The sequence below is a fragment of the Erythrolamprus reginae genome, chromosome 9, assembly GCF_031021105.1.
Source record: "Erythrolamprus reginae isolate rEryReg1 chromosome 9, rEryReg1.hap1, whole genome shotgun sequence".
Taxonomy (NCBI): Eukaryota; Metazoa; Chordata; class Lepidosauria; order Squamata; family Dipsadidae; genus Erythrolamprus; species Erythrolamprus reginae.
Genome location: NC_091958.1, coordinates 54,619,609 through 54,643,534, shown reverse-complemented (window position 1 = coordinate 54,643,534; position 23,926 = coordinate 54,619,609). Strand labels below are relative to the sequence as shown.

At 45.2% G+C, this 23,926-nt stretch overlaps 1 protein-coding gene across 1 annotated transcript; it reads left to right on the top strand.

Annotated features, from left to right (window-relative positions):
- Positions 1 to 4,081: 4,081 nt before the first annotated feature.
- AMZ1 (archaelysin family metallopeptidase 1) lies at positions 4,082 to 23,686 on the top strand. The gene is made up of 7 exons (XM_070761352.1): positions 4,082 to 4,229; positions 15,227 to 15,543; positions 16,750 to 16,917; positions 17,966 to 18,094; positions 19,582 to 19,748; positions 20,484 to 20,660; positions 23,016 to 23,686. The coding sequence occupies exons 2-7, from the start codon at positions 15,240 to 15,242 to the stop codon at positions 23,595 to 23,597; spliced, it is 1,527 nt and encodes a 508-aa protein (XP_070617453.1). The 5' UTR covers positions 4,082 to 4,229; positions 15,227 to 15,239; the 3' UTR covers positions 23,598 to 23,686.
- Positions 23,687 to 23,926: the final 240 nt, after the last annotated feature.

Sequence of the window (23,926 nt, the reverse complement as noted above, 5' to 3'; positions counted from 1 at the left end):
AAAACTCAGGATTTATTGTATGAAATATTTTACTAAATGCCTCATTTTTTAGCATACATAGAAACATAGAAGACAGACGGCAGAAAAAGACCTCATGGTCCATCTAGTCTGCCCTTATACTATTCCCTGTATTTTATCTTACAATGGATATATGTTTATCCCAGGCATGTTTAAATTCAGTTACTGTGGATTTACCAACCACGTCTGCTGGAAGTTTGTTCCAAGGATCTACTACTCTTTCAGTCAAATAATATTTTCTCATGTTGCTTTTGATCTTTCCCCCAACTAACTTCAGATTGTGTCCCCTTGTTCTTGTGTTCACTTTCCTATTAAAAACTCTTCCCTCCTGAACCTTATTTAACCCTTTAATATATTTAAAGGTTTCGATCATGCCCCCCCTTTCCCTTCTGTCCTCCAGACTATACAGATTGAGTCCATGAAGTCTTTCCTGATACGTTTTATGCTTAAGACCTTCCACCATTCTTGTAGCCTGTCTTTGGACCTGTTCAATTTGATCAATATCTTTTTGTAGGTGAGGTCTCCAGAACTGGACACAATATTATTCCAAATGGGGTCTCACCAGCGCTCTATACACTGGGATCACAATCTCCCTCTTCCTGCTTGTTATACCTCTAGTTATGCAGCCAAGCATCCTACTTGCTTTTCCTACCGCCCGACCACACTGCTCATACTAGGGCTGTCGTCTGCTCTGAACCTAGGGACGGCAGGGTTTTTTTGTTTTGTTTTTTTTGCAATCTGATTCTCGCTCCCCAAAAGAGAAGGAGCCATTTCTTTTCAAGGGGGAGGTCAGGGTAGGTATAGAAGACCCACAACCCTAATTATCTTGTGTTGGAACACACTTGGCACTGGGTTTGCTCCCAACGTCCGCCACTAGGGCTTGAGAATTTAATGAGAATTGCTACACACGTCAGGGGGAAAAATGCACCAGACAGGATGACCGCTTCCCTCTGGTTTCTGCAGAGAATGAAAATATTTGACATCTGCAAAAAAAAGAGGGGGAATCGGAGGCAACGACAAGCCTGCTGTTGACATCATTTAAGCAAAATAAAACTATTAAGGATTGCACGCTGCAGTGATTTTCAAAAGAGACACAAAAGATTCCTTAGATGGGGAGATTTGAGCAGGCAAGTTCCTCAGCTCGCTTGTAGACGGAAATGATCTGAATAGATGGATTTCTCTCTCTCCTACAGGTGTAGGTCTCCGACTGGGAGAAGGAAGCGTGCCAATATTCCACCAGCTTTAAACCAAGCAGCGATGAATATGTGTTGATCGGAAATAAAAACGGAGCGGTCCTATGTTCCTTTTGCAGCTGTATAGCAGAGGCTACAGAGGCTGAAGCCTTAACACAGGCAAACACATCCTCAGCCTTTTGCAAAATTCCTGCTTCCAAAGGGTGTTGTTCTCTTTTATGAATGCAAAGGCGTCTCCAAACCAGGGGTCCCCAACCTTGGCAACTTGAAGGAATGATTGAGTCTGTCATCTGCACCTCTATAACTGTCTGGTGTCGGTTCTGCAACCCAGCAAGACCGACACAGACTTAAGAGGAGAATCAGAACGGCAGAACAAAACAATGGCTGCCAACCTGCCTTCCGTTGAGGACCTGTAGACTGCACGAGTCAAAAAGAGGGATGGGAAAATATTGACTGACCCCTCGCATCCTGGACATAAATTGTTTCAACTCCTACCCTCAAAACGTCGCTACAGAGCACTGCACACCAAGACAACTAGACACAAGGACAGTTTTTTCCCCAAACGCCATCACTCTGCTAAACAAATAATTCCCTCAACACTGTCAAACTATTTACTAAGTCTGCACTTCTATTTCCACTAGTTTTTCCCCCATCATTCCTATCATCCATTTTCTCCCACTTATGACTGTATGACTGTAACTTGTTGCTTTTGATTTTAATCAATATTGATTGTTTCTTCATTGCTCATTTGACCCATATGACAATCACTATGACATCATGAGTCTTGACAAATATATATTTTCTTTTATGTACACTGAGAGCCTGTGCATCAAAGACAAATTCCTTGTGTGTCGAATCACATTTGGCCAATAAAGAATTCTATTCAACTCCCAGAGTTCCTCAGCCAGCTTTGTAGTTGAAGTCCACAAGTCTAGGTTTAGAAAGCTTAGAAATATATTGCCTTTAACATGACCTAAGCATAGCCCATTAAACCATCTGCCACAACATCCTTCCTTTCAACAACTACTTCAGATTCAACCACAACAACACACGAGCTCAGGACAGATACAAACGTAAAGTAAACTGCTCTAAACTCGACTGCAGGAAATATGACTTTAGTAAACAAGTAGTTGATGCGTGGAATATACTACCAGACTCTGTAGTATCATCACCTAACCCCCAAAAGTTTGCCCTTCGACTCAGTTTTAGTTGGCTGTGGAATTCTGGGAACTAAAGTCCATGAATCATAAATCGATGGGGAATTCTGGGAACTGAAGTCCACCTGTTTAAGTTGGCTTGGGAATTCTGGGATTTGAAATCCACACTTTAATTTGTTAAAAAAAATTAAGGGGCGTGCATAAGTGCACCACCGTGCCTACCGTCCCTGTTTTACTGTCCTATTGTCCTATTTACCTATACTTACTTTACTTATGTTTATGTTTATTCAGTACCTGGTGTTTTGATAGATAGATAGATAGATAGATAGATAGATAGATAGATAGATAGATAGATAGGGAGGGATGGATGGATGGACGGATGGACAGATACAGATGATAAATAACTAGATAGACAGATATAGATAAATAGATTCAGATGATAGATAGATAGATGATAGATAGATAGATAGATAGATAGATAGATAGATAGATAGATAGAGATTATAAATAATTAGATAGACAGATAATAGACAGGTACAGATGACAGACAGACAGACAGACAGAGATAAATAACTAGATAGACAGATAATAGACAGATACAGATGATAGATAGATAGATAGATAGATAGATAGATAGATAGATATAGATAGATAGGTGATAGAGATGAGAGAGAGAGAGAGAGATGGATAGAGAGATACTGTATAGAGATGGATGGATGGAGAGAGAGAGATATGGATGGATAGATAGGTAGATAGATAGATAGATAGATGATAGATAGATAGGGATAGATGGATGGATGGACGGACGGACGGATGGACAGATACAGATGATAAATAACTAGATAGACAGATATAGATAAATAGATACAGATGATAGATAAATGATAGATAGATAGATAGAGAGAGAGATAAATAACTAGATAGACATATAATAGACAGATACAGATGATAGATAGATAGATAGATAGATATAGATAGATAAATAGATACAGATGGTAAATAATAGATAGATGATAGATGATAGATACAGATGATAGATAGATAGATAGATAGATAGATAGGTAGGTAGATAGATAGATAGATGATAGATAGATAGGGATAGATGGATGGATGGACGGACGGACGGATGGACAGATACAGATGATAAATAACTAGATAGACAGATATAGATAAATAGATACAAATGATAGATAGATGATAGATAGATAGACAGAGAGAGATAAATAACTAGATAGACAGATAATAGACAGATACAGATGATAGATAGATAGATAGATAGATAGATAGATAGATAGATAGATATAGATAGATAAATAGATACAGATGGTAAATAATAGATAGATGATAGATGATAGATACAGATGATAGATAGATATAAAGAAAAAAAAAGAAGGAAAGAAAAGAAAGAAAGAAAAGAAAAAAAGGGCCGCCACCCGCTTTCTCTCCTCTGAAAAAAAGCCAGAGCAAAGCCCCCCCAGCCCCCCGCCCCAGAACCACCAGCCCACCCGGGCTGCCCCGAGGAATCCCCGCGCCTCCTTTTCCTGGCGTGGGAACTTCGGCTCGGCTTCCCTTGACCGACTCTCCCCCGCCCCCCACCCAAAAAACCCGGTCGCCTGCCCCCCCCGCAACGTCACGGGTTCGGAAGCCTCCTTCCCTCCGGTGCTGCCCCCCCCTCCACCCCGCCTGCCTGTGCTTGCCAGCGCGCCCAGCTCTGCAGAAAGGAGAGCCAGCGGCGTCACGCAGCCCAGACGCGGTCGGAGCTGCCGGTCCCCTGCCCGAGACCCCCGGCCCTCCAGCAGCCGGCCCCCGTCGCCCCAAGGAGGGAAGGAGGAGGCTGACCCCGCCGCCGCCGCTTGCAAAGGTGGGAGACTCCGCTGCGGAAGGAAGGAAGGAAGGAAGGAAGGAAGGAAGGAAGGAAGGAAGGAAGGAAGAAAAAGGGAAGGGAAGGGAAGGGAGAAGGAGGGAGGGAGGGAGAGAGGGAGGAAAGGAAAAAAAAGAAGGGAAGGGAAGAGAGAAGGAGTGAGGGATGGAGGGAGAGAAGGAGGGATGGAGGGAGAGAAGGAGGGATGGAGGGATGGAAGGAATAGGGAAGGGAAAAGAGAGAGGGAGGGAGAGAGGGAGGAAAGGAAAGAACAAGGGAAGGGAAGAGAGAAGGAGAGAGGGATGGAGAGAAGGAGGGAGGGGAGGAACGAAGGAAGGAATACAGAAGGGAAGGGAAAGGAAGAGAGAAGGAGGGAGGAAGAAGGAAGAGAGGGAGAGAGAGAGGGAGGAAAGGAGAGAAGGAGGGAGGGGAGGAACGAAGGAAGGAATACAGAAGGGAAGGGAAAGGAAGAGAGAAGGAGGGAGGAAGAAGGAAGAGAGGGAGAGAGAGAGGGAGGAAAGGAAAGAAGAAGGGAAGGGAAGAGAGAAGGAGGGAGGGCTGGAGGGATAGAGAAAGGAAAGGAAAGTAGAAGGGAAGGGAGAAGGGAAGGGAAGAGAGAGGGGGGAGGGAGGGAGGGAGGAAGGAATAGAGAAGGGAAAGGAAGAGGGGGGAGGAAGAAGGAGGGGAGGAATGAAGAGAGGAAGGAAAGGAAGGAATAGAGAAGGGAAGGGAAGATAGAGGGAGGGGGCAAGGAAGGAAGGAAGGGAGGAAAAGAAGGAAGGGATAGGGAAGGGAAGGGAAGGAAGGAAGGGAGGGAGGAAGGAAGGGAGAGGGAGGGGGGCCGGGTGAGATCCGGACAGACCGGGGCTTTCAGAGGGACTTTTACCCACCGTCCCCAACGCCCCCCCCCGGACCCCCCAGGAGAAGATGCAGGTCGAGCATCGGCGGAGGGACAGGCGAGCGAGAGTCGCTTTGGGGGGAAGAGAGCCGGAGAGTTTCGGGGGGCCTTCCCTGCCCCCGAAGGATGGCGAGACCCTCCCGCCCCCTCCCCGTCGCCTGGGAAGCCCCCCTCCCCTCGGACAGGGAAACGAATTAGGGCGGCGGGGGACTCGCCTCTTTCGGCTCTTGTCGTCGGGGCGCTGCCAGGGCTGGAGGAGAAAGCGGGTCCAGTCCGGCCAGGAGGAAGGCTGCACCGCTGGGGAGTGGGCGAAAGAGGGGATGCCCCCTCCCCAAACCTGGCTCCCTTTTGCCAAGCCTCCAAAGCATGGGAAGGGAGGGAGGCAGGGAGGAGGGAGGGAAGGAAGGAAGGAAGGAAGGAAGGAAGGAAGGAAGGAAGGAAGGAAGGAAGGAAGGAAGGAAGGGGAGGAGGATAAAATTCCATTCCATTCAATTTATTAGATTTGTATGCCGCCCCTCTCCGAAGACTTGGGGTGGCTCACAACAGTAATAAAGAATAAGAAAGAAAGAAAGAAAGAATGGAGGGAGGGAGAAAGGAAGGAAGGAGAGGAGGATAAAAGAAAGAAAGAAGGGAGGGAGGGGAGGTGGATAAAAAAAAGAAAGAAAGAAAGAAGGGAGGGAGGGGAGGAGGATAAAAGAAAGAAAGGAGGGAGGGAGGAAGGAAGGAGGGCTGAGGGAGGGAGGGAGGGAAGAAACAAGCAATCGAGGGAAAGAGAAGGGAGGAAGAGAGAAGATTGACTAAGCTCTCCATCCTTCCAAGGTCGGTTAAAATAGGACCCACATTGTTGGGGCAATTTGTGTATACAGTATATGTGTATAGATCTAAGTGCTGTTGCTATAGAAAGGATCATAAACAGCAAACCATCCTTCTAGCACTGATAATGTTGCCTAGTTTGGTAATGAAACATCTGCAAGAAAACAGTCAAGCTCAGAGTACCAAAGTCCCAACAATCTTCCTCCTCCTCCTCCTCCTCCTCTTCTTCTTCCTCCTCCTCTTCTTCTTCCTCCTTCTCCTCTTCTTCTTCCTCCCCCTCCTCTTCTTCTTCTTCCTCCTCCTTCTTTTCTTCTTCTTCCTCCTCTTCTTCCTCCTCCTCCTCCTCCTCTTCTTCCTCCTCCTCCTCCACCACCACCACTACTCCACAAAACCCACTCTCTTCTACCACTGATGTCGTTACCTACTTCGGTAGTGAAACATCTGCAAGAAAACCGCCAAGCTCAGAGAGCATGAAGGACCCCAAAAGCAAGGATTAGCCCCTGACTCCCTACCACCAGAGCTGTTTACTTCCTAAAATGATTTAGAAGGATTTTTAAGAAATGCTCCCAATTCCAAAGTGGAATTAAATTTCATCTCTGTCTTTCCTGGCTTTGCCTACGTTCCCTCCCACACTTGTGGGTCTGATGAATGTTACAAAGGGGTCATCACATCTGGGGCTAAATTCTATCTCCCTCCAGGAAAGTTCTTGGACCATCCTATGTGGATTGTCTCCTTTCTTCTTACACCTACGGCCAAAATCTTGTGAAGCCAGGCCAGAAGAAACACAGACCGAAATAAACACATTGGAGTAAAATTGAATCTGAAAATCGTTTCTCACGTATCTTTTGGGGGAAGCAGCAAATAAAAGGAACTAGGAGGGAAAACATTCTCGGTCTGGACGAAACCAAAGTATTAAAACAGAAGTCATTTGTTCCTGTTCTTTCCAGACAAGGCAAAGTTGCCTTTTGCCCCTGTCCTGCAAAAGATTCCAGAAACATTTCAAGAGCCAGTCTAAGGCTTCAGGGAAGTTTAATCCAATGAATGCCGGAATAACAGATTTTATAGGATAGAATAGATAGAATTCTTTATTGGCCAAGTTGATACAGTTGGTACAGTTCCACATAAAGAGCTGATAGATAAATTAGTGAAGATTGGACTTAATCCCTGGATATTTCAGTGGATTGGCAGCTGGCTGAAGCGTAGACATCAGAGAGTTATTGTTAATGGCGAGTATTCTGAGCAGAGACAGGTTACAAGCGGTGTGCCACAAGGGTCTGTTCTGGGTCCTATTCTTTTTAATATGTTTGTGAGTGACATAGGGGAAGGTTTGGTAGGGAAGGTTTGCCTATTTGCCGATGACTCTAAAGTGTGCAATAGGGTTGATATTCCTGGAGGCGTCTGTAATATGGTAAATGATTTAGCTTTACTAGATAAATGGTCAAAGCAATGGAAACTGCAGTTTAATGTTTCCAAATGTCAAATAGTGCCCCTGCTGTTCTGTTTGGGTCCTATGTGACCCGAAACCAAGTTTGAGTCCCCGGTAAAACATTTTCCCTGCATATCTGAAACTTGAAATTTCATGACTTTTCATCATTTCAGGGGTTCTCTCTATGAAAATTTTTTTTGGGGGGTGGGGGGCTTAGTTTTTGCTGGGCAAAAAAACTTCCTAATGTTATGTTCGGGTCACATATGACCCGGACCGAAAACTCTTCATTTGAAGTGCTTATGTTTGGTCAATTTGAAAACATTTTTCACTTGGAAAGTAGTCTGAACATTTCTGCACACAATGATATGAAAATTGAAATGAAAAAAGTAAATCTTATTGGTTTATTTTGCTGATATAATGCACGCCCCCCCCGTTTTTGTGAATTTTTTTCAATTTATGGATAGTTTTGCTTGCAAAATCCATTCTATTTTACTAAAGTTGGTGTGGGATTGGTAGCTTGAACATTTCTGAATATAAGAAAAATATAAAGGAAATGAAAAAAATGATTCTTATTGGTTTTTTAACATCAGAAATAAGGCCTCCCCCCCCCCTCGGCTGCTTGCAACCATTTTCACTTTTTATTTTTTTATGCTCCAAATCCAAAATATTCTTTAAAATCTTAGGCATTCATTTACTCAATTTAACAATGCTGATCATCAAAAAATATTTTTGGGGTGGTGGCTAATTGTTTTCTGGGCAAAAAACCCCCATCACTTCGAGTCTGTTTCTGTTCGTATGTGACCGGACCAAAAAGAATTTTTTTAGGTACTTGAATTTGATCTTTTTGAAAACTTTTTCAACTGGAAAACTAGTTTGAACATTTATGAACATAATGATATGAAAATTGAACTGGAAAAATTGAGACTTATATTTTTATTTTGATCAAAAAGCCCCTCCCCCCATCCTTTCTGAATTTCGTGTCAATTTCTATTTTTTAGGGCTACAAATCCCTAAGGAATTTCCCCCCAAAAGGTTTGATATACTAAATTGAACATTTCTGAATATAAGAAAAATATAAATGAACTGGAAAAAATGGTTCTTATTGGTTTATTTTTGCCACAAAAGGGCCACCCCCCCTCGGCCTTGCTGTGTGCCATTATTGTCACTTTTTATACATATTTGGCTAGAAATATTTGGAATATCCTTTTGAAACAATCCTGAACAAAAGAAAAATAGAAATGAACTGAAAAAAATGATTCTTATTGGTTTATTTTTGAATATAAAACCATATTGTCTTGTACTCGAGTATAAGCCTATTTGAGTATAAGCATGGGGGCCCATTTATGTGCAAAATAAACCAATATGCATCAATTTTTCCAGTTCAATTTTCATATCATTATGTTCAGAAATGGTCAAGCTACAAATCCCACACCAACTTTAGTAAAATAGAATGTATTTTGCTAGCAAAACTATCCATAAAGTGAAGACTATTTCAAAAAAACGGGGGTGTGTGTGCATTTCATCAACAAAATAAACCAATATGCATCAATTTTTCCAGTTCAATTTTCATATCATTATGTTCAGAAATGTTCAAGCTACCAATCCCACACCAACTTTAGTAAAATAGAATGGATTTTGCAAGCAAAACTATCCATAAATTGAAAAAAATTCACAAAAACGGGGGGGGGGTATGCAATATATCCGCAAAATAAACCAATAAGATTTACTTTTTTCATTTCAATTTTCATATCATTGTGTGCAGAAATGTTCAGACTACTTTCCAAGTGAAAAAAGTTTTCAAATTGACCAAACATAAGCACTTCAAATGAAGAGTTTTCGGTCCGGGTCGTATGTGACCCGAACATAACATTAGGAAGTTTTTTCGAACAGAACATGGGGGTTAGGGAAAAGGAATCCTCAATCTGAGTGTTGTATTGGCAGTTCTGTGTTACCCTGTTTCCCCGATAGTAAGACACCCCCGATTGTAAGACGTATCGGGGGTTTCAGGGGGGTCGGCTAATATAAGCCGTACCCCGAAAGTAAGACATATGTCTTACTTTCGGGGAAACACGGGGGTATTGCCGGGGGGGGGAGCCCGATGACGTCGCTTCCAAGCTCCCCGCGCACCCCTGGCCTTCGCCTCGCCGCGGCGCCACCACCTCTTCCCCGGCTTTGCAAAGCGAAGGACGGCGCTGGTCCGAAGCGAGCCGAGCGGGCAGCGGCTTGCAGCGAAGGCGTTCGTCCCAGCAACCGAGTCCTGCCGAGGCTCGGCTGCAAGCGGCCAGCGAGGCCGACCGGCTCTGAGGCGAGCGGCCGGAGCTGCACCCTCCTTCGCCCGCCTCCTTTCCGGCAGGCAGGTGGGGCTGCCCAACTGCGCAGAGCGGCTCCTCCCCTCCAGACACATGCTTCCCCGACACGTGTCTGTGGCTCCACGCGTGCACGCCGCTTGGAGCCCTGAGGTTGAACTTGGAAAAGGGCTCACGAGGCTCCTGTCCCGCGGCTGCCCTTCTGGACTCTGGGGAGATGCCTTCGGGAACGCGACCCTTTCAATTTTTTTCCAATGTAAGACATACCTCGAAAGTAAGACGTAGTGGGGCTTTTGGGGGTAAAAAGAAAGTAAGACACTGTCTTACTTTCGGGGAAACACGGTAGCAAAAACTTCAGAAGAGAAGGATTTAGGGGTGGTGATTTCTGACAGTCTCAAAATGGGTGAGAAGTGTGGTTGGGCGATAGGAAAAGCAAGTAGGATGCTTGGCTGCATAGCTAGAGGTATAACAAGCAGGAAGAGGGAGATTATGATCCCACTATATAGAATGCTGGTGAGACCACATTTGGAGTACTGTGTTCAGTTCTGGAGACCTCACCTACAAAAAGATATTGACAAAATTGAACAGGTCCAAAGACGGGCTACAAGAATGGTGGAAGGTCTTAAGCATAAAACCTATCAGGAAAGACTTAATGAACTCAATCTGTAGAGTCTGGAGGACAGAAGGAAAAGGGGGGACAGGATCGAAACATTTAAATATATTAAAGGGTTAAATAAGGTCCAGGAGGGAAGTGTTTTTAATAGGAAAGTGAACACAAGAACAAGGGGACACAATCTGAAGTTAGTTGGGGGAAAGATCAAAAGCAACATGAGAAAATATTATTTTACTGAAAGAGTAGTAGATCCTTGGAACAAACTTCCAGCAGATGTGGTAGATAAATCCACAGTAACTGAATTTAAACATGCCTGGGATAAACATATATCCATCCTAAGATAAAATACAGGAAATAGTATAAGGGCAGACTAGATGGACCATGAGGTCTTTTTCTGCCGTCAGACTTCTATGTTTCTATGTTTCTATGTTTAGCAGAGTGATGGCATTCAGGAAAAAATATTCTTGTAGTTTTTTTGGTGTATTCTTATAGTTGTCCGGGTGTGCAGTGCTCTGTAGTGACGTTTTGAGGGTAGGAGTTGAAACAGTTTATGTCCAGGATGCGAGGGGTCAGTAAATATTTTCACCACCCTCTTTTTGACTCGTGCAGTCTACAGGTCCTCAAGGGAAGGCAGGTTGGCAGCCATTGTTTTGTTCTGCAGTTCTGATTCTCCTCTGAAGTCTGTGTCAGTCTTGTTGGGTTGTCCTAATATCCTCCTCTGGGATGCTGCCTGGGGAATTCTGGGAATTGTATCCCAACCTATTAAAGTTTGCCAAGGTTGAGAAACCACACTCCAAAAATGGCTGATTTTGAATCAGGCTAGTGCAAATAATTGCTCGGTTTCTACTGGGAATTAAACATGGCTTGTAGAGAACTTTACACAGGTGGAAACAATTTTTTTTAAAAAATGTTTCCAATACCATTAAAACACTTCTATACAGAGTCCTGGGATAAATTAGTTTTCAACTGAACGAAATACAGCCTCATTTTACCGGTGACTACAAACCCAAATGGGACCATGGAGCCCTAAGAGTATTCATTAAAACGCCTTTTCTCCTCCAGCATGTTGAAACATCACCGTCTTTTCCAAAGAAGGAATGGTATGTCACAGGTAGGGGTGGGCTGCTGCCCGGATTGGCGGGGGGGGGGGGGCATGGACGCAGCGGGGTAGCAAAAATGGAGCTCCACCCCAAGCATCCAATTTGCAGTGAAGGACATTGAAAGAAAACACAGGGCGTTTTCTTTGGGCAGCCTCTGAGTTCTTCCTAAAAGCATTTAAAAACCCCAAAGCCGGCAATTCTACTACAAACCAAAGTGTCTAGGAAAAGTATCATGAGATAAGATTTGGAATTTGTTGTGGTTAGCTCTGGCCCTGCTCCTGCCCCAAGGACTGTGGATGTGGGGGAGACATCCACATGCTGCAGGCCTGTTTTGCCCCTGGTGGAATCTGATGATGAAGGCTCCTCTGACCAAGAAGACATGAGTGACAGGGAGGAGGAGAGTGGGGCAGACAGCTCAGAAGGAGATCAATTATCTCTCTCCTCCTTGGATTCAGAACAAGAGTTAATGATACAGCCACGCATGCGGAGAGCGATGCATAGGCAACAACAACTGAGAGGTTATTATCAAAGAAAATGAGGCCACCTGTGGTTGGGTGGGGCTGTGGTCATTAGGGAGGCTGCTATAAAGAGCAGCCTGTGGGTTTGGCCATTGTGGAGGATTATCTGATCGTTGTGTTTCGTGACTGCTTTACTGACTTTGACCTTTTGTGTGCTGATTTTTCGCCGCTTTGAAACTAAACCAGAGCAAAGGGTGTTTCACTTTGTGAAAGAAGGACTGTGAATTGCCTCACAGCTGCAAGCTAAGTATCACAGAACTGATAAGGGACTTGTACAAATTACCAGTTTGTTTGGAGACAAGTGCTCTTTGCTATACCGAAAGAGGGCTTAGTTTAAGTGAATTTTCATTATAAAGAACATTGTTTTGAATTTTCAAATGTGTGTGTGTCTGAAATTTGTACCTGTGAATTTTTGGGAGGAGTCTACCAAAGAGCCCGACAGAACAGAATTAATCCTATGTGATCTGGGTTCTGCCTCCCCCTCCTTTCTGAATGGCTATAATATTCTCTACAACAGAGGTCTTCATAGCTGGCTGGAGAATTCTGGGAGTTGAAATTCACAAGTCTTAAAGTTGCCAGGTTCGGGGACCCCCTGCTCCAGAAAAATAAAATGAATAATGCTTGAAACCTAAAGTTTTGCCAGAAACCTAAAGTTTTGCAAGACTGTTATGTGGAATGGAGCATTTGGGGATGTTCAGTTAGGCTGTGAAAGTAGCAAGGAACACCTTAGATTGTCACCTTTGAGTAAGTGATTATTTTGTGAGTGGCCATTTTAATCACGAAGGCACCTATATAGCAATGCTCAAGATGTGCTTTCCAAATTGTAAGTGAGATGTTGTGGTCATTCCACCGTTCTATAGTTGCTCACTTCTAGGATGTGGGTGAATTCGATGACCTGCTTGTTTGGACTCCATTGATATGGGGATGGTTTGGAGGTTCTTGGAAAATCCTTGGTCAAGTCACATGGCTGGCAAGCCACTTTTACATGGTCACATGACCATCAAGCCACACCCACAAAATAAGCCACACCCACAGTGCGCTAGTAAAAATTTTGGTAGCCCTTCACTGGCCACAGCAAAAACAGTTTGCAAGTAACATAGGAACATAGAAGATTGACGGCAGAAAAAGACTTCATGTCTGCCCGTAGACTTCATGTCTGCCCGTATACTATTTCCTGTATTTTATCTTACAATGGATCTAGGCATGTTTAAATTCAGTTGCTGTGGATTTACCAACCACGTCTGCTGGAAGTTTGTTCCAAGCATCTACTACTCTTTCAGTAAAATAATATTTTCTCTTATTTACTATTTACTATACAGTGATACCTCGTCTTACAAACGCCTCGTCATAAAAACTTTTCGAGATACAAACCCGGGTTTAAGATTTTTTTTGCCTCTTCTTACAAACTATTTTCACCTTACACACCCACCGCCGCCACTGGGATGCCCCGCCTCCGGACTTCCGTTGCCAGCGAAGCACCTGTTTTTGTCCGGAGGTGGGGTTTCCCAGGGAGGGGAGCATCAGTGAAATCACAGCATTGCAAAAACACAGAGGTCCGGAGGTGGGGTTTCGAGGACTTCAGTGTTTTTGCGATGCTGCGATTTCACTGATGCTCCCTTTGCTGGGAAACCCCACCTCCGGACTTCTGTTGCCAATGAAGTGCTCGTTTTTGCAATGCTGGGATTCCCCTGCAGCATCGCAAAAACACAGAAGTCCGGAGGTGGGGTTTCCCATGGAGGGGAGCCTCAGGGGAATCCCAGCAGTGCAAAAACGGGTGCTTCGGCTGGCAAAAAGGGTGAATTTTGGCTTGCACGCATTAATCGCTTTTCCATTGATTCCTATGGGAAACATTGTTTCATCTTACAAACTTTTCACCTTAAGAACCTCGTCCCGGAACCAATTAAGTTTCTAAGACAAGGTATCACTGTATTTACTATTGCAAGTAGTCTAGAAGTATACTTTCAAACAGAATATTCCACTTGTCACGCATTGGGAGTTGCTAAAGAGGAGCGAAGCCACAGAAAAAAGAATTATTCATGAATGAAAGGGGAAACTTTTCCTGATGTGCAATTTTGGGCAGGACAGCAGTTAAAATTATTTGGAAAGAAGGAAATCCGGCTTGGACATCCGGAAAGAGGACAATGCTAAAGAAAAACGAAGTGGTGGAACATCAGCATTTCCACAGTGGAGGAAGTAGAAATTATGAATTTTTAGTAGCCCCCTGTAATTCCGGGAATTTTCCATTACGGGGGTGGAAATTTTCTCGCAAGCCTTTTCCCTTGGTGGAAAGGCTCACCATTAAATACGGCGAGGGCTCACTCAGCAATTTTCCGGTTGTTTTTGTGTTGGTCTTCGTGGAAGGCATTAATGACATTAGATATTTTCTTTTGCCCTGGTGGAGAAAAGCGTCCGATTCAAATTCAGTTCAGCCTGTACATAGAATCCTCCCGAAAATTCACAGGTACAAAGTTCAGACACACACATGTTTGAAAATTCAAAACAATGTTCTTTATACTGAAAATTCACTTAAACCAAGCCCTCTTTTGGTATAGCAAAGAGCACTCGTCTCCAAACAAACTGGTAATTTGTACAAGTCCCTTATCAGTTCTGTGATACTTAGCTTGCAGCTGTGAGGCAATTCACAGTCCTTCTTCTTTCACAAAGTGAAACACACTTTGCCCTGGTTTAGTTTCAAAGCGGGGAAAAATCAGCACACAAAAGGTCAAAGTCAGTAAAGCAGTCACAAAACACAACGATCAGATAATCCTCCACAATGGCCAAACCCCCAGGCTGCTCTTTATAGCAGCCTCACTAATGACCACAGCCCCACCCAACCACAGGTGGCCTCATTTTCTTTGATAATAATCTCTCAGTTGTTGCTGCCTATGCATCGCTCTCCGCATGCGTGGCTGTATCATTAACTTTTGTTCTGAACCCAAGGAGGAGCTAGATCATTGATCTCCTTCTGAGCTGTCTGCCCCACTCTCCTCCTCCCTGTCACTCCTGTCTTCTTGGTCAGAGGAGCCTTCATCAGCAGATTCCGCCGGGGGCAAAACAGGCCTGCAGCATGTGGATGTCTCCTCCACATCCACAGTCCTTGGGGCAGGAGCTGAGCCAGAGCTAACCACAACAGTATGCATTGTTTTATATTGTATCTTGTGGGCTGTCCTGTGTCTTCGGGGAAGGGCGGCATACAAATCTAATGCATATATATAAACAAATCTAATACGTATATCCTTCCAGACCAATGTCAGTCTCTTCTTTGCCGAGCGTGTGTAACCTGGTTAATCGACGTCTCTTCTTTTTGTTCCTCCCAATCACAGTCGTCCGTCAGCGATGTTGCAGTGCCGACATGCTCAGGAATTCAGCTTTGGGCCAAGGGCATTGAAAGATGCGCTGATTTCCACCGATCCTGCCCTGCAGGACCTCTACGCCAAAGCCTTCTCTACCACCGAAAAACTCTTCCTGTCCGAAGCCTACAACCCTCGCCGGACCCTTTTCTGCAGTTTGTTCATCCGGACAGCTTTCGATTGGCTGATCAGCCACCCTGATGCCCCGGAGGATTTTGAGACCTTCTACTATGCGCTGCTAAAGAAAAAGCAACGGTTTTGCCGCAAGCACATCTACCTGCAACCCATAGGTAAGACGGCTGATGGATCTGAAGGACGGTGGGCAGAAGGAGAAGACCTACCTGCCTTATGTTGCAAAAGCTGCTTTTCTAGGGGCAGCCCTTAGCAGGGATACTCCATTCCACGGTGTTCCTTACGAGTCAAGAGTCCCTAAACCTGTTGTAAAACTCTACTAGGGCTAGTACAATTGGTGATACTTGACAGTTTCATCCTTTTCTTCCTACGTCAATTTTCTCTAGTCATTGCTTTGACTACCACCATGCAATTATATTACTTTTATAAATAAATAACAATTATATTAGTTGTTACTCCACATCAGGGCTAATTTTTGGGTTGGGTCTTATTTTTGGGAAAATACGGTACAAAATGTGTCTATCTGGCTGACGATCTTAACTGGAGCTTATTTTTTTTGGGGTGGGTGGGTAGGGCTTATATTCTGAAAAATTATGCTAGGGCTTATTTTATGGTTGGCTCCTATTTTGAGCCGGGGTGGCATAGTGGTTAGAGTGCAGCACTGCAGACTGTAGTTCAGCAGTTCAAATCTCCCCACCGACTCAAGGTCGACTCAGCCTTCCATCATTCTGAGGTGGGTCAAATGAGAACAAGAGGCGGATTCTGCAAACGGCTTAGAGAGGGCTGTAAAAGCACTATGAAGCTGTATATAAGTCTAAATGCTATTGCTATTGTCCTTCCTCCCTCCCTCCCTCCCACCTTCTCCCCTCCCTCCTCCCTCCCTTCCTTCCCTCCTTCCTTCCTTTTCCCTTCTTTCCCTCCCTCCCTCCTTCCTTCCTTCTCCCCCTTCTTTTCCTCCCTCCTTCCTTCCCTCCTTCCCACCTTTTCCCCCTTCTTTCCCTCCCTCCCTCCTTCCTTCCTTCTCCTTCTTTCCCTCCCTCCCTCCTTCCCTCCCTCCTTCCTTCCCTCCTTGGTGGGTAAAATGAGGACCCAGATTGTTGGGGGCAATAGGCTTACTCTCTGTAAACCGCTTAGAGAGGGCTGCAAAAGCACTATAAAGAGGTACTGTATATAAGTCTAAATGCTATTTTGGGTGAAACTCGTTATCTACAGGTAGTCCTCTATTTATAAATATTCCTTTAGCAACTGTTCGAAGTTAAAAAGGACAGTGGAAAAGTGAAAATATGACCCCTTCTTTCTGTACCCCCCAAAACGTAACACTTGAAAATGCGTTAAACCCTGCCACTGGATGCTTCTGTTCCCAGACCTGAGCGAAGGGCCCGTGGGAATCTCCCTCCTGGATTCCCTCCGGAGCTGCGTGGAATCTTTCTTCCTGGGTCTCCGGGTCAAGTGCCTCCCTTCGGTCTCCATCTCGTCCATCCACTGCTGCTACCGCCACAACCAGGATTCGGACAGGATGCAGCTTCACACAGGTGAGGCCACCTGGGAGGAGGATAATGGTGGGGTGATTTGGAACTTTAAGACTTAGGTCATCTCTGAGCAGGGTTGTTTACTTGCAGACGTCTCACGACCTGACTAGGTAATGTTATCAGTGGTAGAAAGGAGAGGGGTTTGCAGGGAGGAGGAGGAGGAAGAGGAGGTGGAAGAGGAGGAACAGGAGGAAGAAGAGGAGGAAGAGGAGGAAGGAAGAAGAGGAGGAAGAGGAGGAGGAAGAAGAGGAGGAGGAAGAGGAGGAGGAAGAAGAGGAAGAAGAGGAGGAACAGGAGGAGGTGGAAGAGGAGGAGGAAGAAGAGGAGGAAGAAGAGGAGGAGGAGTAAGAAGAGGAGGAGCCCTACAGTGGTCCTCTTCCTTCTCCTCCTCCTCCTCCCCTCCTCCCCCTATTTTCTTGCAGACATCTCACGACCTGACTAGGTAATATTATCAGAAGGGAGTGAGATAATAATATTAGTAGTAGTGGTAGTAGTAATAATAGTAGAACTATGGGGCTCTTGGTGCTCTCGGAGTTTCGCTATTTTCTTGCAGACGTTTCATTACCCAACTAGGGAACCTCATCAGTGCTAGAAGAGAATGGAGTTTGGAGAAAGGAGGAGGAATAACAGGAGGGTTGTGGGGTCCTTGGTGCTTCTTTGAGCTTGGCTGTTTTCTTGCAGACGTTTCATTACCCAACTAGGGAACATCACCAGTGCTAGAAGGAGAGTGGAGTTTGCCCAGAAGAGGAGGAGGAAGGCGATGACTTTGTGGGGTCCTCGGGGTGGTGGCTGAGTTCATTCCTGCCCTACTGTCCTGCAACTTTCACTCGCTAGAGCTTCTTCCCATTCACGTTGAAGGAGCCGCCGTCGGTATTGAAACAGCCTTTTGTCCGAGTCATTTAAATGGAGGCCGGACTGTTCTTTTGTGTTGCAGGGAAAAGAAACAAAAAACGAAAAAGCCCATTACAGTCCATCCGATCTGATTGCCAGGCAGCCCAAAAGTCTCGGCCATAATTCCACCCTGTCTTCATTTTTTTCTTCGCTCCCTTAGATGGCATCTTGACCTTTCTGAAGAACAACAAGCCGATGGACGCTCTCTGTGTCCTGGGCCTCACCCTCACTGACCTCTACCCCTGTGAGACGTGGCGTTTCACCTTTGGCAAGTTCTTGCCAGGCCAAGGTGGGTTTGACCTCTTGTCCTCTTCTGGGTTGGGGTCAACCCTCCAAAGGTTGAGTCAAGGAAGGTGGGTGCTGTTGGGAGGAGATCTCTGAGACAGAGGGAGATTTATTCATGTATTTTATTTTATACTTTATTTTATATGATGCAATAGGGTTGATATTCCTGGAGGCGTCTGTAATATGGTAAATGATTTAGCTTTACTAGATAAATGGTCAAAGCAATGGAAACTGCACTTTAATGTTTCCAAATGTAAAATAATGCACTTGGGGAAATTGAGTATTGTATTGGCAGTTCTGTGTTAGCAAAAACTTCAGAAGAGAAGGATTTAGGGGTACTGATTTCTGACAGTCTCCAAATGGGTGAACAGTGCAGTCAGGCGGTAGGGAAAGCAAGTAGGATGCTTGGCTGCATAGCTAGAGGTATAACAAGCAGGAAGAAGGAGATTGTGATCCACTTATGGTGGATCACATTTGGAATACTGTGGTGAGACCACATTTGGAATACTGTGTCCAGTTCTGGAGACCTCACCTACAAAAAGATATTGACAAAATTGAACGGGTCCAAAGACGGGCTACAAGAATGGTGGAAGGTCTTAAGCATAAAACGTATCAGGAAAGACGTAATGAACTCCACCTGCATAGTCTGGAGGACAGAAGGAAAAGGGGAGACATGATCGAAACATTTAAATATGTTAAAGGGTTAAATAAGGTCCAGGAGGGAAGTGTTTTTAATAGGAAAGTGAACACAAGAACAGGGGGACACAATCTGAAGTTAGTTGGGGGAAAGATCAAAAGCAACATGAGAAAATATTATTTTACTGAAAGAGTAGTAGATCCTTGGAACAAACTTCCAGCAGACGTGGTAGATAAATCGACAATAACTGAATTTAAACATGCCTGGGATAAACATATATCCATCCTAAGATAAAATACAGGAAATAGTATAAGGGCAGACTACATGGACCAGGAGGTCTTTTTCTGCTGTCAGTCTTCTATGTTTCTACAGTATATTATTTTATTTTATATTATTTTATTTTATATTACCGTATTTTATATTTTATATTATATTATATATATATATTATATTATTTTATCTTATCTTTTATCTTATCTTATTTGACTTCCATTTCCCCGATAGTATCAAACTGAACATAGACCCCACAGCTTATGGATTGTAATTTTAGTCGTATTGACAGTGCATAATTGATAGACTGGATTTTATCATGGATTTTATATGTTATTTATCATTTTATCCTACAACTTTTCATTGTGTTTTTATTTGTTTTGGTCTATGGCTGCAATAATACATTTGATTTGAATCTAAAACTAAACAAATGGATTTAAAGTGGCCCAAGGGCCAACTGTTGAAACAGATGGTTCAGGCCAGCCAACAGGAAGTCTGCCCTGGATGGTGCGCATAGCAGAAGGCACACCTGCGGGGAAACACAACCCATCATCGCTCTGACCCCTGGTTTCCTCTCCCCGTAGAAGTGGGCGTCTGCAGCTTTGCCAGATTTTCCAGCGATTTCCCCCAGGTGGCTTGCCCGGCGTTCAACCCATCTCCGCGCCGACAGGAAGCTCGCGACGAAGAAACGGAACTCGCCAGAAAGCAGACCTTGCTGTTCAACATGTTGGAAATGCTTCAGTGTTGCAAGGTGAGGACCACAATGGGTTCAAATACAGGGGTACCTCTCCTTACGAACTTAATCCGTTCCGTGACCAGGTTCTTAAGTAGAAAAGTTTGTAAGAAGCAGCAATTTTTCCCATAGGAATCAATGTGAAAGCAAATAAGGCGTACGATTGGGGAAACCACAGGGAGGGTGGAGGCCCTGTTTCCTCCCAGGAGATTCCTAGAGAGGCCCCACAGAGGCCTCTCCCCTTTTCCAGCCGTTTCCTCCCAGGAGATTCCTAGAGAGGCCCCACGGAGGCTTCTCCCTGCCTTTTCTGGCCGTTTCCTCCCAGGAGATTCCTAGAGAGGCCCCACGGAGGCTTCTCCCTGCCTTTTCCGGCCCTGTTTCCTCCCAGCAGATTCCTAGAGAGGCCCCACAGAGGCCTCTCCCCTTTTCCAGCCGTTTCCTCCCAGGAGATTCCTAGAGAGGCCCCACGGAGGCTTCTCCCCGCCTTTTCCGGCCCTGTTTCCTCCCAGGAGATTCCTAGAGAGGCCCCACGGAGGCTTCTCCCCGCCTTTTCCGGCCCTGTTTCCTCCCAGGAGATTCCTAGAGAGGCCCCACGGAGGCTTGTGAAGGCCTCGTGGCCCCGCCAACCTGCATTGCTTAGCCGATAGGACCTGGAGGAGGCCAGCTCTGTGTGTTCTTATAGGTCTCTGAGCCCCAGGCAGGAACAGAGCTGCCCGTTAGTCTTGATGGAGTCTGACATTTTTCCTACCAAAGGTCACTTGCCATGAGATCTGCCACCTGATCGGCTTGGGCAACTGCCGTTGGCTTCAGTGCATCATGCAAGGGGCCCTCAGCTTGGACGAGATCCTGCTCCGGCCGCTGGAACCCTGCCCCGTCTGTCTCCGGAAGCTGCAGTACGTGGTGGGCTTCAAGCTCATCGAGCGCTACAGGGTGAGTGAGGGGCAGAGGTGGCTGGGCCCTTCCTTCTTCTCCAGGCCAAGTCCGGCTCCTTGTGGAGGAGCTAGGGCAGCCCACCAGGAGGACAGGGGGTGGGGGATCAGAGAGGCCTCATAACTGGTGGCCTTTTGTCAGTAGACTCAGCCTGGGTCCCTGCCCACCGGTTTTCGGTTCCAAGTAAAGTTGGTCCTTGGTCAAGACTGGAAGAATAGCAATAGCACTTAGACTTATATACCGCTTTACAGTGCTTTTAAAGCCCGCTCTGTAAGCGGTTTGCAGAGTTAGTTACACCCAATAATCTGGGTCCTCATTTGACCCAGGAAGGAAGGAAGAAGGATGAAGGAAGGAAGGAAAGAAGGAAGGAAGGAGGGAGGGAGGGAAGGAAGGAAAGAAGGAAGGAAGGAAGGAAAGAAGGAAGGATGGAAGGAAAGAAGGATGAAGGAAGGAAGGAAAGAAGGAAGGAAGGAGGGAGGGAGGGAGGGAAGGAAGGAAAGAAGGAAGGAAGGAAGGAAAGAAGGAAGGATGGAAGGAAAGAAGGATGGAAAGAAGGAAGGAAAGAAGGAAGGAAGGGTGGAAGGAAGAAAAGAAGGATGGAAGGAAGGAAAGAAGGAAAGAAGGGTGGAAGGAAGGAAAGAAGGAAGGATGGAAGGAAGGAAAGGAGGAAGGAAAGAAGGAAGGAAGGAAGGGTGGAAGAAAGGAAGGAATAGCAATAGCATTTACACTTATGTACCACCTCCTTAAAATCTTAAAGTGTGATTGTGCTCCTCAACAAATAATACCATCTATCATTTGTCCTTTTTGTGGCTATTCAAATAATGTGACTTCATCAACCGAAAAGAGTCCAAGCACCTATTTAAAATCCTATCTCGGTTGGTAAGCCATTCCCACCCAGTCACATGACCTTTAAGATATCCCCCAGGTCACATGGCCAGCAAGCCACTCCTACCCGGTCACATGACCATCAAGCCACACCCACAAAATAAACCATGCCCACAGTGCGGCGGTAAACATTTTGGCAGCCCATCACTGATCGAGTTGTCATGTTTTCACTGGGTGGGGGGAGCGCATAGATGAAAAATTTCTATCATAAATTAGAAATCTGGATTAAATTAGCAGTCAAAGATACTTTCCAACTCAGTCACTGGGTTACTTCAACTTGGAAATTCCTGCCGTGCAGGACTAATGTCTGGAACTTCCTTTTTCAACTCTCTCGCTTCAAATTTTTAGTTGGTGGGAACTTATCCGGACCGCAGATGGTTTTAGAATCACTTTGACTGCTGTTAGGAAACCAGAAAGTTATGTTCCCCAGAGGTGACTAGTTTTAAAAAAGAAACAAAACCCACACAATTGGATGCGTATTTATAGATGATGCAGAGAAACAATTGCTTGCACAATATTTGTAATGACAGGTTTGTCTATTTGCCGATGACTCTAAAGTGCACAATAGGGTTGATATTCCTGGAGGCGTCTGTAATATGGCAAATGATTTAGCTTTACTAAAGAAGTAATCAAAGCAATGGAAACTGCAGTTGAATGTTTCCAAATGTAAAATAATACACTTGGGGAAAAGGAATCCTCAATCTGAGTATTGTATTGGCAGTTCTGTATTAGCAAAAACCATTGAAGAGAAGGATTTAGGGGTAGTGATTCCTGACAGTCTCAAAATGGGTGAATAGTATGGTCAGGCGGTAGGGAAAGGAAGTGGAATGCTTGGCTGCATAGCTAGAGGTATAACAAGCAGGAAGAGGGAGATTGTGACCCCGCTGCATAGAGCGCTGGTGAGACCACATTTGTAATCCTGTGTCCAGTTCTGGAGACCTCATCTACAAAAAGATATTGATCAAATTGTTAACGGGTCCAAAGACGGGCTACAAAAACGGTGGAAGGTCTTAAGCATAAAACGTATCAGGAAAGACTTCATGAACTCAATCTGTATAGTCTGGAGGACAGAAGGGAAAGGGGGGACATGATAAAACATATAAATATGTTCAAGGGTTAAATAAGGTTCAGGAGGGAAATGTTTTTAATAGGAAAGTGAACACAAGAACAAGGGGACACAATCTGAAGTTAGTTGGGGGAAAGATCAGAAGCAACATGAGAAAATATTATTTGACGGAAAGAGTAGTAGATCCTTGGAACAAACTTCCAGCAGACGTGGTTGGTCAATCCGCAGGAACTGAATGTAAACATGCCTGGGATAAACATAGATCCACGCTAAGATAAAATACAGGACATAGTTTAAGGGCAGACTAGATGGACCAGGTCTTTTTCTGCCGTCAATCTTCTATGTTTCTATGTTTCTTGTGTGTTTGGTTTTTTTTTTGGTGGGGGGCTGAATTTGGGGTACAGAAACTCTACGCCTGGATGCAGACGATTTCATCCTCCTGGCTCAGCCAAGACTCGGCGGATCTCTCCGTCTCCGAAGACCTTTGGCCACCCAGCGCCGACTCAGGGATGGGTGGTGAGAACGATTCCGAGCCCGTCACGTCCCTCTCGGAGCCTTTGACCCCAGATACGTGCAGCCGAACCGCGTCCACTTTGCAGGATCTCGACCTGGATGAGTCCTCGACGTCTCCGGACGGAGTTCCAGACCTAGAACCTCCGGACAGGGGTAGCGGCTGTACCCCGAAACCTTTGGACATGATCAAAGAATACAAACGGTGGTTGGAGTTGTGCATCGCGGCTCTCGAGAAGGACGTGTCAGAAGACGAAATCCAGCAACTGGACAAGGCCGTGGATGCCCAGGCCCGGTGGGACATGTTCACAGGCCAGTTGCCCCCCACGCGGAAAGATTTCCTTTTCCCCAACGACAGCCCCGGGCTGAGGAAAGTTCTCGGGGACAAATTCTCCTCCTTGAGAAGGAAACTAAGTTCCAGGAAATTGGCCCGAGGGCAGCCTTCTCCTCACCACTGGAGGTGGGAGGAGAGTTAAGCTTTCTCCAGAGACATTTTGCAACCCAACCACCTCCTGATTGATTCTGTGTGATTTCAGTGAATTCTCTTGGATTTATCCTTGTCTTTTCCAACTGCACAATTCTTATTTGTTTCCTCTGAGAAAAAAAAGAATTTCCCGAGCGCAATAAAGTTACGTCTGTTCTTATCTTCCCTCTAGAAGTCCCTCGGGGTGGGCAGGGGTGGGGGAGAAATTCTCTTTTATCTACAAAGGGAGGAGGTCGGGATCTTGACGTAGTTGTAGTAGTAGCCGCCAGGAGTCTCGTTTCGATTATTGCGGGTTTTACAGGTCCAGATCTTTATCAAACG

Excerpts from the sequence above, each read along its gene's own strand:
- AMZ1 (XM_070761352.1), top strand. The coding sequence starts at position 15,240 with ATGTTGCAGTGCCGACATGCTCAGGAATTCAGCTTTGGGCCAAGGGCA. Across the intron at positions 15,544-16,749 it reads CATCTACCTGCAACCCATAG|ACCTGAGCGAAGGGCCCGTG; the intron begins GTAAGACGGCTG and ends TTCTGTTCCCAG. Across the intron at positions 18,095-19,581 it reads CAAGTTCTTGCCAGGCCAAG|AAGTGGGCGTCTGCAGCTTT; the intron begins GTGGGTTTGACC and ends CTCTCCCCGTAG.